The sequence below is a fragment of the Ambystoma mexicanum genome, chromosome 2p (genome assembly GCF_040938575.1).
Source record: "Ambystoma mexicanum isolate Mex_15411 chromosome 2p, UKY_AmexF1_1, whole genome shotgun sequence".
In the NCBI taxonomy this organism is placed as follows: domain Eukaryota; kingdom Metazoa; phylum Chordata; class Amphibia; order Caudata; family Ambystomatidae; genus Ambystoma; species Ambystoma mexicanum.
Genome location: NC_090923.1, coordinates 582651932 through 582668412, shown reverse-complemented (window position 1 = coordinate 582668412; position 16481 = coordinate 582651932). Strand labels below are relative to the sequence as shown.

At 43.9% G+C, this 16481-nt stretch overlaps 1 protein-coding gene across 4 annotated transcripts in view; it reads left to right on the top strand.

Annotated features, from left to right (window-relative positions):
- DAG1 (dystroglycan 1) overlaps positions 1-11585 on the top strand; it is a 122531-nt gene extending 110946 nt beyond the window's left edge. For 2 of the 4 annotated variants that reach the window (XM_069644079.1, XM_069644081.1), the window contains exon 3: positions 7702-11585. In XM_069644079.1, the coding sequence (XP_069500180.1) occupies positions 7702-10104 (2403 nt within the window). In that variant the 3' untranslated portion in view covers positions 10105-11585. The remainder of the gene's footprint in view (positions 1-7701) is intronic. The other 2 variants (XM_069644082.1, XM_069644083.1) reach the window with 1 other exon arrangement.
- Positions 11586-16481: the final 4896 nt, after the last annotated feature.

The following is a 16481-nucleotide window of genomic DNA, read 5'->3' as shown; positions in this document are numbered from 1 at the left end:
CAGTCCTCCCACATGTCTGCCTGGTGGTGCCAGAGACTCCTGGGCCTCATGGCCTCTTGCTTGCTAGCTCTACCTCTTGCATTCCTGAAAATGCACACTCCTCTTGCTCTTCGGAGCTGCTGGTCCCAGGCTACGGATCCAGATTCCAAGATGATTCCAGTTCCATTCAGCATGATGGCGCCTCTTCAGTGGTGGTCTTCCGCCAGCAACCTTTCAGTGGGGACCTCCTTTCAGGAGCCCTGCCCACAATCAACGGTTACTACAGATTCCTCCCTTCTGGGGTGGGGAGCAACACTGCTGCACCTCGAGGTGTACGATTTGTGGACACCTCAGGACAGGCGTTGCATATCAATTACCTGGAGCTTCTGGCAGTTTTTCTTGCGCTCGAGGCTTTTCAACCGTCCATTACCAACAGCGTGGTTGGAATTTACACAGACAATTCCGTAGCGATGTTCTACATCAACAAACAGGGGCACCAAGTTCCCCCTCTGGTGGACCTTGCTATCCAAATTTGGAATTGGGCTATCCAACATAATGTCTGGCTTCAAGCTGTGCACATTCCAGGTCAGATCAATGCGGCTGCAGACTCACACTGGGTTACGAGTGGGAGATGAACACAGATGTTCTCGCCAAGATCTTCCAGCAATGGGGTTCTCCAGCGGTGGACCTCTGCAAGCTCATCGAACCATAAACTTGCTCTTAATGCTTCAGGGACCACCTCAGAGTGTCTTTATTGGGGGAATCTCTTGAGACCCTGTGGGGAAAAAATGAAAGCTTAAGCTTTTCCTCCTTTGCCGCGATTCATCGGTCGTTCTGGAAACTCAGGAGTGCATCAAACTGCACTCTCCTCTTCATGGCTCCTGGTGGCCAGCCAGGTTCTGGTCTTGGGAACTACAGCACCTGTCGGTGTGCTCCCCGATCAGATTGCTGCATATTCCTGACCTTCACCAGAGCAACCACCAGTGTGGCACCCCTCCCCACTATCCTTCAGCTTGGCGGCCTGGTGCCTGAGTTCAGATCATTAGCGCAGTTACCTCTCCGAGGACAACATGCATATAATTCAAGCAGCACAAAAGCCTTCTCCGTTTTTGTCATTGGTGTCTAGCCAAAGAGCTTGATCCCAGAATGGCTTCTATTGACTGCGTCTTGTCTTTTGTAACTGACCTTGCTGTCTCCGGCATCCATGTCTTATCATGCAGGACATACTTATGCGCCATTGCAGCTTATCTGTCTACAGACAATTGTTCTTTTTCACTGGCGAACCCAGTCTTCAAGAGACATTTTGCAGGTCTTCATCTTTTTCCGCCGGTTCGTGCCCCTCATCCCAAATGGGATCGGAATGGGGTCTTCACTACTTTGTCATAAGCCTTTTGAACCCGCAACCACTACTGAGCTCAAGTACCTTTCTTGGAAGGTGGTCTTTTTGATTGCGGTGACATTTGCAAGATAAATAAGCAAGCTTCAAGCTCTCTGTCGAACATCCATTCCTAACTTTCCACAAGGATAAAGTGGGGCTCGCCCTTCTTTCCTTCCAAAGTGATTTCTGAATTCCATTTAAACCAGTCCATATATTTACTGGTCTTCTTCCCGAACCCAGTCTCAGATGCCGAGGGGGTTTTACACAATCTAGATATCAGACGTGCTCTGAAGTTCTACCTCGACAGACCAAGCAAACTTAAGTGCTCTACAATTCGTTGTTACGTTTGGTGACCCGAAATGGAAACCAACCTCAAAAGCGTCCATCTCTCGTTGAATAGTTTCATGCATTTCCGAGGCCTACAAAATTCAAGGCCTTCAGCCCCCAAAGGGCATTCATGCACATCTTGTTCATGGCAAAGCGGCTGCAGTTGCCTTCCAAAAGTATGTCCCTTGGGAGTCCATAGCCAAGGCTGCTATGTGGGCTTCCCCATCAGCTTTTTGCAGACATTACTGTCTTGACCTGATGCCCAATTCGGCCACGCAGTTCTTAAAAATGTGTTCCAATAAGGGACTTTCCTTCCACCCGTGGTTCCTATGGTCGGTGCTTGGGAATCTCCCAGAAGTATGGAGGAAATGGGACGGGATGTAGGAGTATGACAATGTTTCTCACCATAGTGACTACCTTACTTCCTAGTTCATAGTCCCCTTTCCTCCATACGCCTGTCCGCTGTCCCCTCTAATAGGTATCCTCTATTGTTGCTATTGTCGTGTGTTGAGACTCCACCTACTGAGGCGTGATCAGATGTAACAAGTTGTGAGATCATGACCACCTACACTCAGCTAATCATGGTCTTTCTCGAACAAATAGAGTAAGAGGAATGCACTGGGGAGTAAAATGTACTTTCAAACTCATCTGGCTTAAATATACGCCCGGCATTTGCTAGGTTGCTAACTTGAATATACTCCTCAAAAGCCTTCATTTCGGAAGGGCTAAACCTGCCGAGCGATTTCCTGTCCATTATGGGATCCAGAGGGAGGTCACCACTGATTATGATGGAAGCGTTAATTAGTGATTGAAATATCTGCCGCAAGTCATTCCAGAATTTAGGTTAAATCTAATTGAGCTTGCATACATTTAGGATAATAATTGGGAGCATTATCAATCGAGCAATTCACCATTACATCATCTTGTTTTTTTAAGTAAGAATTTGGGACCGATAGGTTCTTATGGAAGAGGCTAGGTACTCCTCCTTCGGCACAATTTGCTTCTGAATGAAAGACTCGACCCCCGGCCCCAATTGCCCTTTAAGTCGGGCATCCTCATTGGCAGGAAGCGGCTTCTTGTACAAGGGGGACATGTGCTTCTATTACCTTTTGGTGTCATAGGATCTTAAACCGCTTACATTCCATGTAAAAGTTAACCATTAAACTTCAACAGTTTAAGAGGGGACTGCTTCTTAGTTTTGTAACCAATAGCTGAAGCTTCAGGGTAGGCAACTGTCCCCTGCTCTAGGAAGGGGACATTCCATGAATTTAGAACACCTTTACAAATACTTGGTTAGACCACTAAAACTATTTTGGTATAGTAATACTCGACCTTGAATATAGCGAGAGAGCAAAGATGGGAAAGAAACGGAGGGGTTGGCTCACCTTGTACAACTTCATCTGTAGACAAGTGACTTAGCCCCACTTTGGGAATCAACACTGCTGACTCATGGGGAGGGGGGAGGGATATGGGGTGCGCCAAACACCCCCCTTGCCCCCAAAGAAGTACCTGAGCCTCGTCCCAGGCTTCGGATCAGAGTCTAGTCTGAACAGTGACCGTGCACTCTGCCCTACTCGTTTATGGTATTGTCAGTTTAGCGGAAAACGATAGTAATTTAGGGTGAGGTTGAGTGCAGCTGCCTGCTAACTGATGGGGCAGGTGTACAGTTGGGAAGGTGCTAGCAGGCCTCAAAACTTGCACTAGCTATTGGTAATTAACTCATTGCAAGAAAGAAATGATGTGCTGTTTGCGTATGGAGAATTGAGGGAGCAAGTTACTTTATATGCCAGGTTAGTAGCTTGCAACTTGAAATGTGTATACCCTTTGTGTTAATGTTCACGAGGGTGTGTGCTAGTTATTGCTTAGTATAAGGTAGACATTAAACAGGTGAGCGGGTTAGTGAGGGGCAAAGCAAAGCATGAACAAGCCAAACACTGCAAAACATGGACCCCTCCAGCATTCTTATAACTGGCCTATGCAGACCCCCTCCTATTTCAGTTTCTCGATTTGCTACTTTCATTTGATCGTTCAGTAATGTACACTGGACCAACTCCCAGTGCTCTGATGCACACACGAGGGTGCGGGGGGGACCCACACACTCAATTTGCGAGGACGCATGAACTGGTCGACGAATGCAGAAAACAGGAGTACAAAACCTTTTGTACGCCTCCGCCAAAATCCCTGAAAAAAACGAGCAATAAAAAAATGGAACCTGTAAAACATGGCACTGAGACACAGAACCCCTGGCAGGCAGGATAACCATTGCCAACCAGATGGCTGTAAGACACATATGGAAAAACTGCCCCACGCACTGAAAGCCAGTGACACCTGACCCTGAGATGAGAACGTGCATCCCCTGCCCCCTCTGACCAAGTGTCGTTCGTTTTGTCCCCTGGCCTGTGCCCGCCCTCCCCCACCCTCAACGCTCTTCTTCTCTGGGCTGTAGAATGGGTTGCATTCCCGCCAACACCGCCGGTGTCCGAGTTGGAATGCCAATGTATGTTAACCCATGCCATAACCCACCCAAAAACCGCCGAATCCTCTGCTTCAGGGTGCGCACCTCTCAGCCGCCCCGAATTGTGCGCAGTTTGCCATTACACACGTGTAGTAGGAACTTATCGTCACCTGTAGGTGCTGTCTTAACTGTATCAGCGTGTGCCAACGAAAATAGCTCAGCGAGTTAAAGACGTTAATTTACAGATGTGTGGCTGCTGCAGTCAAGTTACTCTGACATTCATCCTTCAGTGGTCACTAAAATCAGCACAACCATGAAGGGATGGGGGGGGACTTCTCTTCTTCAAAGGGTGGCCTTTCTGCTCTGCAGGAGAAGTACAGCCTATTTCTGAACAAAAAACCTCTGCACCATCTCGTTGCGGGCTCTGAGGATGCTTATTCACATGTCGACCAAGCAGGAAGAACATGTTCCACTCTGCAATTCTTCATAAAATCATAAAAATTATTTGCAAATGCAACAAGCACAGTACCTCAATGTGCTGCATTTGCAAAGAATGATGCTGTTGAATTTGGCGTGAGGGAGTTTAGACGTGGCTGCAATGTCAGCCACATTCAAGCGTCCCTCTCGCCAAATTGGGCGCGCCAGAAATGCTCCTGCTCCAAATCGGCCACTGGGGCAAGCTGGCTGCGCCAAACCAGCCCGAGCCAAAACGGCAGTGCCAACAGAGGGTGTACCGTGTGAGTCTGCTTAGATTCACATGATTTGCATAGGCCACCATCTAGTTGTGCTTCTGAGCATTACATCATTTTTTTTCTTTTATTCGAAAAGTGGAGTACAGTGTTCCTGAAATGCTATCCCTATCATATGTGTAAAGGTGTCCAAGGTCCTTCATGTACGCGTGCGAAGTCCTCATTGGGATTTTACTGTCATTGGCAGACTTCTGTGATAGGTTTCGTCTGTCGACTTCATCAGTGAATCTAGTCCAACTTACTTTGATGATGTGACAGGAAGTGGAGTCGATATGACCGGACTATTACACAGCATTACACGGTGCCAAAAGGTGCAACAGGTTTTGCAAATCCTTTAAGAAATCGCACTAGACCTACAGGTAGAGGTCCTTAGTTTTCATACTCGACCAAAGAGAAGAGCTCCCATCCCATGGTGAATGCTGATAAAGCTTTTCCCAGTGCTTTCTGTAAAATAGTGCATGTCGCCATAAGCACATTTCATAGAGGCCAGCCACACATAGTGAAACTTTTTTTATTTTTTTTTTGTTTGCAGTAACTATCCAATACGTTTCAAACATCCCCCCCATACTCTCCAGCCAGGACAAATAACATACAACTGGTGGTACTCTACCTACATAAAATCTTGCTGACTTGAGTGGGCAAGTAGAATTTGCAAGCTCTGCCAACAGTAAGGATGAGTGGGAGGCAGGGCGGGGGGGGGGGGGGTTGTAAGGTTCATACAGTTGGTCTATTTGTAGAATGCCCCTAAACCCATATACATTGTGAGTTAACTCCATGGTTCTCCTCGGCTCCCATGGAGAATACCACTGTTTTGGCAGAGTTCTAAAACAAAGTTCCCCTGGAAGAGCATGCACTGCCTGTGCAACAGTATCCTTCCAAGAGACCACAACTAGGTACAATGTCATTTCAGCTCTTCAAATAAAAAATCTAGCGCACTGAGCCAAGCATTGGGCCACATATGCCTTGCAGGCGAAAACGTATCAGAATGAGACTACTGGTAGGCCATGAGATTGAGGAGTCTAGCATTTGTTATGCAAGTGGTACCAAAGAGCATCACATTGAGGAGACATTGCTTGCCAACCCACGCTCCGTAGCGCACACTTAAGTTGGGCTCTGGACTCAACCCCTGACGTGCACAAGGCTGTACAACTAAAAAGTCCCAAAAGCAGGCAATGCTCGGCCGAAGTGCTGCACCGAACACTCCGCTTCAGCAACAACCTAAAATGTACCAACTGAAATGGTTAAAAGTAACTCCAAGTCACGCACCTCTCGCCGTCCACACACAAATCATCAGAGGATGGCAGACATGAAATATCGACCTCGACAGCAGCTGTTGAAAACAAACACCATAAAAGACACATAATGAGGCCTCCATGTTGAGAAACACGTTTGCACCGTCCACAGGCATGTGTGGAGGGAAAGCCTCCCTTTTCTCACCAATGCTGAAAAGGGATGGATACATTTCAGAGTTAGAGGGGGGGGCGGGGGCGATTTCTTGCAACAACTTTATTGTCCCAGGTCGAAAAACAAATGCATTGCTCTATAGAGCAAATTAATACTAGTATGGCAAACACGGTTTCCTTGATTGAATACTAGAAACAGCCGCCAGTGAAAAGGAAACGTGAATACCCAGAAGACCGTATAAAGGCCAAAAAACCTGAACCCCTAATAGGAACATTCTAATTCAGGATAAATATCGGTCAGGGTGATACCTACACAGAAATTACACTAGACGAGGGAGAGGTAATTGATGATAATTCAATGATTTGTGCTGAAATCTGTCTTTTCCTTATATTTACTTTGCGCTTCACAAGTTTCTGCTTCCTAGAATTCCTTAATGAGCAAGCAAAATAAAATATTCAGTCGTACACATCATCAGAGTACCAACTCCGTAAACGCAGGCAAATGCTTCACATTTTATAAATGGAGTAAAAATGTTCCCACTCGAGAATGTTCTTGAGGCCTGGCTATATTGCAGAAATGCCCAAATGTCGGGCATTTTATGAAGTTTTGCTGGATTCTCACAGTTCTGTGGGACGGGGGCACCCCTTAAATATAACCAGCTTCTATAAGTTTGCTCTATATCTTGTGTTCAAAGCAGGGCGTACAATTTGCACAAGCCATTGGCTAATGATAATTCGGTTGTGTGCAAGTATTCAATTGAGGTGACGAGTGACTTTTTATGTTTGGCTAGGAGCTTACAAGTTGACAATTGTACCAGTATTCAAAGCATAAAGGAACCAAACCTATATCGATTGATGGTGGAAGTGCTCCTATTGATAATTCACTGGACAATGCTTGTATCCTTTGTGCGTACCACGTTTAGAGGTGCATTGAAACCTAACTGTTAAGAAGATCCTAGTATGCTGGTTTTTTAAATGCCTAAGTGATGATGTATTCAAATGCCATCATTGTGTTAAGCAATTGGAAACAATTGTATTTGACCTGTCTATTTAAAAAAAGAAAACATGGTTTTAGTGATGCCTGTAACGAGTAGTGAAAACATGAAAATTATGTTCCAAAATGGTTATAGTAGTTTTCAGCTCCTCCTGGAGCTGCTAGTGGCTTTAGCATTTAACTTGTTGGCATTTTCGTTCAGAAAGTTTACTCACTCAATCTGTTGCACCTTGATCGTTGAATGGCAAATGCATAGCCTTTAATTATACAAGTGCCTTTCTGAGTTATTTAAGCATTAGTTAATAAATGTATTATAGAACATTTATTAGGAAAGTGAGTTTTTGTACCTTGAGATGGTGCTTTTTCTTTCCGTTAATGTTCTTTTTTTTCTTTTTTTTTCCTCCCTCCACTTGTAGATAACTGAAGTTGGAAAGACTACATTGCCATCTTGGTTGCAATGGGAGTTGAAGAGTAGCTCTCTGTTGGGCCTTCCTATTGATACAGACAAGGGAGTCTATTACATCGAAGTAACTGCAATGCAGCTTTTATCCAATGGAAGCCACATACCACAAGCAACAGATGTTTTTTCTGTAGAGGTTCATCCAGAGGATCACAATGAGCCTCAATCAGTGCGGACGTCCATGCAGGATACAAATGAGATTGCACCGTTGTTGTGTGGTGTAGATGAACCAGAGACCATCTTGACTGTAATACTGGATGCAGACTTGAAGAAAATGACACCAAAGCAGAGATTTGAACTTTTAGATCGAATGAGACCATTCTCCAAAGTAGAATTAATTAATATGAAGCTTGTACCAGTTATAAATAATAGACTGTTTGACATGTCAGCCTTCATGGCTGGACCAGGTAATGCTAAAAAAGTTGTGGAAAATGGTGCCTTGCTTTCATGGAAACTTGGCTGCTCTTTGGACCAGACCAATGTCCCTGACATTCAGACTGTTGAGTCTCCTGCTAAAAAAGGCACAATGTCTGCACAACTCGGTGTCCCAGTTGTTGGTTGGCATATTGCTAATAAAAAGTCCCAACTGCCTAAACGAGTGAGGCGTCAGATAAACACAACACCTACACCTGTTACTGCCATTGGACCTCCCACAACCGCTATCCAGGAGCCACCAACGAGAATTGTTCCCACCCCAACCTCCCCAGCCATTGCACCTCCTACAGAAACCACAGCTCCTCCAGTTAGAGATCCTGTGCCATTGCCTGTGAAACCTACAGTCACTATTAGAAGTAGAGTAGTTGTTCAAACACCAACACCAGGGCCTATCCAGCCAACTAAAGTTGTGGATTCAACCACCACAGTACCTGGTCAAATTCGTCCAACAATGACCAGACCTGGCTATGTGGAACCTACTGCATTATCCACACCCCCTACAACTAAGAGATCAAGAGTTACAACTCAAAAGCCAGCCACACCTCCAACGACTGAGTCCTCAACAACCACAACACGAAGGCCTACTAAAAAAACAAGGACTTCAAAACCCAAACTTCACACTACTACCAAAGCTCCAACCACCAAAATGGAAACCACCTCTACTCAAAGCCGTGTGCGTACCAGCACTAGTGGTACTATCCAGCTGTTGGAACCAAACAATCCTCCAGTTCTTAAAAATCATATTGACAAGGTGAACACTTGGGTGGGTACTTATTTCGAAGTAAAAATACCCTCCGATACCTTCTATGATTTTGAGGATGGTACTACTGATAAACTTAGACTGACGCTGAAGACTAAAGACCAACAGATCATAGCAGATAACTCATGGGTCCAGTTCAATAGTACAAGCCAACTTATGTATGGCATGCCTCATAATAATCTTGGAAGAAAACATGAGTATTTTATGTATGCTTCAGACAAAGGTGGGAAAACGGCTGTTGATGCATTTGAGATCCATGTCCATAACAATACAAATGCTGACAAAGCTGCTGTAACATTTTTGGCCAAGTTTGAGGGTGACTACAATTCAGTGATCAATGACATAAATAGGAAAATCCTATTAGTCAAAAAATTAGCTTTTGCATTTGGAGACCGGAACAGCACAAGCATTACATTAAAGAATATCACAAAGGGATCCATTGTCGTGGAATGGACAAACAATACCCTTCCCTTGGAGCCATGCCCAAAGGAACAGATAAAAGCCATGAGTCGAAAGATTGCAGATGATCGTGGCTATCCACTCCCGATATTCACAAATGTCATGGTGCCAGAGTTCAAACCTGTAAACATTTCTGTCATTGGCACAGGCAGCTGTAAGTATGTACAGTTTGTTCCAGTGGGAAGAGATGGAAGGATCCCTTCTGTGGCACCTCCAACTCCAGATGCTGACCGGGATCCACAGAAGAGCAGTGAAGATGATGTTTACCTTCACACTGTAATCCCTGCAGTTGTTGTGGCTGCCATACTGCTTATTGCAGGGATTATTGCTATGATCTGTTACCGTAAGAAGCGAAAAGGAAAACTTACTATTGAAGATCAGGCAACATTTATCAAAAAAGGTGTGCCTATAATTTTTGCAGATGAACTGGATGACTCAAAACCCCCTCCTTCCTCAAGTATGCCATTGATCCTTCAGGAAGAAAAAGCTCCTCTCCCTCCACCGGAATACCCAAATCAGAATGTGCCGGAGACTACCCCTTTAAACCAAGACAGCCTAGGAGAATATACACCACTGAGGGATGAGGACCCTAATGCTCCTCCATATCAGCCTCCCCCGCCTTTCACAGCACCCATGGAGGGAAAAGGGTCTCGGCCTAAGAACATGACCCCATACAGGTCGCCACCTCCTTATGTGCCCCCTTAACAAAGAAACAGATGGGGCGGGAGGGGTGGCGGGCTGTACAAGTTCCACACCAGTGTTGTCTGTATCAATTGAAAATCTGCAAATCATTGCTAAGAATTCAAGACTAAGCTGTTGAAAGCAAAAAGTCCAGAGTCTGTTGATGTATGGAGACTTTTTCAACATCACCCCTTCCCTCAAGAGATACTTATGGAACTTCTGGTGCACAGTTTGCTGAACGGCTTTGATTTCTCTTTTTTGATCTTAGAAATTGTCTTTGCTCCGAAGTATTTCTGACAGCAGGCGTGTCAAGCAGATCATGCAAAGAGAAAAGTGAATGTGCAGACAGCACTGTGGGTGGCCTTCTGGTTCTCTGCTGTTTGCCTTTAACACTAACTGTACTGTTTTTTTCTATTCACGTGTGTCTAGCTACATGACGTAACATTATAAAGGTAGCCTAAAAACTTAAATTAAAAGACAATGGATTTCAATGTTGAGTTTTTTACATTTAATCTGCTCTTTACCTAAACTTGTATGTTAGGTTTTTGGAGGGGAGGATGGGCCAGAGAATTAGTGAATAGTCCTGCTTTGCTAAAAATATGTGCCATTTGGTGTTTCACTCCAGAGTAGAGAAATATGGGGACTTCATTAAAACGAGTTAAGTTGAAAAAAGAAAGAGCAACGCATTCTGCATCATGACTTCTGTGTATATGTATACATTCATTTCAGCTGGATTAGAGGAATTGATATTGATCTCTTGCTGTTTTCTGCCCTGAAACATCTAAACTGTGAACAGTACTGCTGTGGCTTTGTGGCTGATTTAAAGGAACGGGGCAGAAAAATGTTCTCTCAATTATTTTTAGGGTAACTAGGTTCTGCAATGGTTGCGTTTTCACTTACAAAACTACTCGGCAATTTTCAAACACAGGAGTAACGAGTATAAGAGTGTACGCCTGCCTTCCACATAGTTTGTTCTGCAAGTGTCCCATGGAATTGTAACTGCTGTGGGCTTGAGCTTGGAAAGGAGAAAATCCATAAAGTATATTTTGAAACACTTTTTGGGGAAGTATTTTTGGTAAAGGTGCAATATTTTTGTGGTGTGCTGTTTCTTCACTTAAAGAAATTACGGAAATTTGAAATAAACTTTCACCTATACTTTAACTTCCACAATCCAGACACCTATTCTCCTATACAGAGTTTTTCTTCTGTGTGCATGCACAGACGTGGAGATGTTCAGTAGTTACAAAATGAAAATGCACACAAAATAGTCATGAGTAGTTCAAAGATGCAAGCAAAAGCAACTGATTTTTTTTTTTAAACTAAATTTTTGATACAACCTCCGTTTTATTAAAAAAAGATGTAAATGCTTGCTGTTTGTACAAGCTTAAGCTTATTAGTTTTCACAGAATGGCGTTTTTTTTCTCCCTTTGTTTTTGTTTAAATTTTTAAGGTTCTGTTTTAAGTTTCTTGGCTTTAAAATAAAGTTTAAATAAGTAGTATTCTAACATATTTATCATTTAATTTTGAGCTTCAAGAAAAAGTATGGTTTCCATTAAGGCTTAAACATTTTAAGCATGATTTTTGTCTGAGAGCAGATTGTTATTGGTGCATTAAGGAAGCAAAGAATTGTTTGCAATAATTATTCCATATTCTGTCTGTTGTGATGACTTGATTGGAAGACTGCACGCAAAGCTGACACTTTTAAGCCATATGACTGTTTTTCAAAGTGTTTGGGAGCAGATATGTCCCGAATAAGACACAAGTTAAACAATTTATCTTGTTGCACACAGAGGTCCCATTTTCCACTTGGCCTCTTTAAGTACTTATTGTGTTTAGGAACCAATACAATATGCCCTCCCTGCCTTTTTTTTTTTAAAGTTTTTAAATCGTGTTCTGGCTTCTGTTGTGCCTTGCGACTCAAGACCACAGTATTTGTAGTTATAGTTGTTGGCTTGGGCACAGATTGAATTTGTGTCTCACCCATTGTCGAGATGCATTAGTTGATGAGCCGGTCAGATTGCCAAACAAAATTTGCCTCGTCATGCAGAGTGTAGGAATATAGGAATGGGGGAACAAGGACATTTACAAATAGATTAACATCAAATTGTGATATTCCTGTTGAGCTACCGCAAACTGCTAAATATCACAAATTGTTTTGACCTACAAATATAACCTACTCAAGCCTTCAATTAGGATGGCGTGGTCACTGACTTAAAGTTGGTGAAAGTTTGATTTGCTATTCACGCCATTTTGTTTTAGTAAAATCTCAGAATTATTAGCCAATTTTAGTTGTGTTTTAATTGAATGACTTGGTCCTTCGTCTTTCCTTTTCAGTGCAAACCTAATGAGCATTTATCCTGCTCGAGAAAGTGTTCAAATGATACCCCTGCAAGAAAAATGTGCTGTACTTTACATAAAGTGAGGTTGCAGTGGTGTGACGGTCATCGGAAGATTCCTTGTTTTGGGGAATTTGATTACATACCAGGCGAGTGGTGTGAACAGAAAGTTCTGTGCCACTGACGGGTTAAATAAAGCCACATGTGTTATCATATATAAAGTCACCCGTTTACCAGCTTGTTTAACTGTGTGCGACAGGTTTGATGGTAGAGAGCAATATCTGTTTTGTTTCTCCAAGGGCTATCTAAATGACCTCTTAAAGTATTTCCAAATAGTTAATTATCACAAAATTACATTTTCAGTTCACTGTGCTAGTTACAAAATGAGCTTTTGGTCATGCAGAATATGAATTGCATTGATGCAGAACTATTAAAATAGTCTCCATCTTCCATCAACCACATAGATGCCATCATCTGTCTTGATATGTGAACTGGTAGGATTAGGTTTCACATCTCATCCATAGCAGTCTTCAAGCCATTCAAAGGAAATGGGGTAATTTTGTGTTTGAAAGACCTTCCAAATAAGCTCTATTATACTAGCAACTGAAATTGCTTATTGGCCATATAGTCTGAGGGGCAACAAATTGAGTCTTCCTCACTTTCAGCACTGGGGCTGTTTGTTATGCCACCATACACTGTTGAGGCGACATCTTGTATTAAAAGTGTTCACCAACCATGGATTTGTTTATTTTTTATTTCCTTATAGAAGATTACTTTTTAAGCTGTTTCTACATTCTGTATAGAAACAAATCAATTCAATAAACCAATGTGCGTTGCTACAGTCTGCTGAATTGAGAACTTTAATTCCCCTTTCTTTCACTGCACTTCAACGTCGACTTGGCGAGAAGCCATGTCACTGAATAAGAGGTTCGAGGAGTGAGCACAATCTCACCAAACAAAGACAGCAACATGTGCTATAGGAGATGGTTTGGATCTCCTATATTTTCTATTAATGTTGGGCTTTGATCACCGATTCTGGGAGACAAATACCAATTCACTTGGAAGTTGTGTATCCAATGCTTGTTGCTTGCATAGTTTTGATTCTTGTCAACTAGTCTTGTTATGGAGGGAATTGGGTGACTGCAGTGATAAGTGTCATGAAAACATGAATCTTTTCCAAACTAGTTATTTGTATCCAGTCTGCATGTGTGTTGGTTTTTCCTCGTCAATATAAATTGACGCATACCTAGTTTCCACTGCTAATCTATCGGTTTTCAGATTCTTTTCTGGGTATACGCTGCAATGTTTACTATGGTACGATCTATCAGTCACTATATTCGAATTAAAGTCAATTCAAGTAACACATCATATTGACACATCAATATAATACGGTAATAGCATTAATGCATTCTATATTGAAGAGACAGTATCGACAATACCAAAATGGCTGGTTATTAACATCAGTTTAAAGTCCCCCAAATGCAATCTACATTAACAGTGTGGCTTAAGATAAAGCACAACTTACCTTTCATAACTCCTAAAACAGAGTAACAAATCATGTAAGACTGGTGTAATAAGTGGAATCCATAATTAGCAAATATGTTTTTGGGTATAGAAAATGATATACATCAAAGCCTAGAACAAATTATTTTGTTCATGTTGGGTGCAGTCAAAGTACACGTCAATTGGCATAGAACAACATCTCCAAGTTGTAGCAGCCTCATATCTTGTTAAAAGATTAATTTTTCTTACCAAGGCCCAGGGACAAAATTCAAGGGGTAGCAGAATTGACATCACAGGAAGTGATGTCATTTGACCCAACCCATAGTGATATCATGGGAAGAGATGGAACACGACCTTCCGCCCCTTGACAAAACAGGAAGTGGCATCACATAGCATTGTCCCTAAGTAAACTATGAAAAATAAGGTCATGAAATAACTGTAATGTGATATACATTTTATACAAGAATGGATCACCATATGTATCGTTAATCAGTGTGTATGGGCCCGTATTACCAAATTAGTGTGAATGCAAGCAGACGTCCAATGCCAAATGATAATGGTGTTATTAAATAGCACTTATGCTCTTTATATAGAACAAATATACATACAATATCACCCAACCTGTGTTGGCACTGATGCATCTACCTCGGAAGGATGAAAAGGCTGAGTCGGCCTTGACTGGTTTCGAACCTGCAGTTCACACACACATTGCAGCAGCAAGCGCTCAATCCACTGAGCTCTCTTACCAGCTATAGTAAAATGAGCAATTACATGTCGGAATGTTCTCAAAGTCAGAAAGCAAATTACACTCTGTAGTGGATACCATTAACCTGGTAACTGAGATTTAACAGCAGGCAAGTAATCTACAGGTCTGGTGCCTGCGTGGATCTACTTTTCAGGCTTCAGATGTTGTCAAAATACATACCATTGGTAGGGTTCATACTGTGTATTAAAGAATTTAGAGTGGTGCAGGGAAAGCAGCGCACTTGCATGGCATTCCATACCCTGGTCACTCGTTACCTCACACGTGCAAACGTCCTGAACAGCATGCCGTGGAGAGAGGATGGACACATTACAACAAAGCATTAATTGTGGCACAATGAAATCAAGGGCCACTTTGTGCTATTATTAAACAATTCTGCACTGTACACAAGCTTTTAAGCACAAAGATTTTGTCAAGTGACCGTGGACACCAAGATGGAATGCCTTGTGGTGAGGTGATTGTAACCGAGACCACGGAAGAACAAAGCATGCTATATCTGTGTTGTGTTGTGTTTATATAGCGCTCTGAGGCAACTGGGCACATATCTTTGTACATATGGAGAGTATTTACAGTTACAGGCGTATTCATACACAATGTTTATACAGTATACAGGTAGTGTGTTTCTCCAGCATGGGGTCTGGCATGGATTCACATGCTCATGAATATTCCCCGTCGTCAGGCTGGGAATCCTCGGTAAAGAAAAAACCAGTATCAGTTTCGTTTCTGATCTGTCTTTCGTAGCAATAACCAATCACTGGTCTCTGCGTCATACTGACCACAGCCAATGACTGCCCTCTACCTAAGCACCGCCTCTGGCAGCCATCTTCAGATTTTTACCGCACGTTCATGTGTTGGGATCCTCGTGCTATTGCTCTCGAGCGTTAGTGCTATTTTTTCGCGCTTTTCACAAAAAAACTTCGATTCTTCGGTCAAAAGAGCCTCAAGCTCCACCGATCCTACATCCGATCAACGGGGACCCGTGTCGGATTCGTCTGTGCCCCTCAAGGGTGAAGATTTCGTCGAGCTACACTTCGGAGGACTCCAGAAGCTTCTCAGGCCCGGTCTCGGAGATGGCCCAGGAGAAGGGAAGCTCGACGCCCGGAAAGCTGTTCAGGGTCTGCCCTGGATGCCAGCTGCAGAACGTCTTTAAGGAGGACGAACACTCTTTCTGCCTTTACTGCCTTCATGAGGACAAAACGCACGTGGAAAAGGACTGTGCGTTTTGCGGCAACATGTCGGAACGGACCATGAAGGACCGTCATCAACGTCTCGCCAACTGGCTGGAGGGTAAGAGCCCGTCTGGCGAGAAGAAGAAGAAATCCGAGCGGTCTTCTAAGACCTTTGAGGGCGCCCCGGCGACGGGGGCCCAACATAAGGCCAAGCACCGCGAGTCCGCTGGCACCGGGAGCGCCGAACGGTCGGGCTCTACGGGCGCCAGGCAGGGCGCACCCTCCCCGGCGCCATCAACCACGAGCCAACGCTCTGGGTCGGGTAAGAGGAAGGCCGAGCACCCGGCGAAGCTCCTGGAGAGGCCCCGGTCGAGCTCTAAGGCAGAGGAGGAGCGTGGCAGTGCCCCCTCCCTCAAGGATAAGGCGGTGAGCGCACCTAAGGTGGTGAAGGCCTTGATCCATCCGACCAAGCCCTCTATCGAAACGGTCGCGGCGGCCCTGGCCCAGCCTGTGGAGGCTGCACCAGTGGTGGCGACCTCAGGGCCCAGAATCTCCCTGCCTCCTCGGAGGGAGTCTTCTTTTGTGCCCATCGATAGGACCCCCGTGAAACCCTCCGTGGGGAAGAAGGGG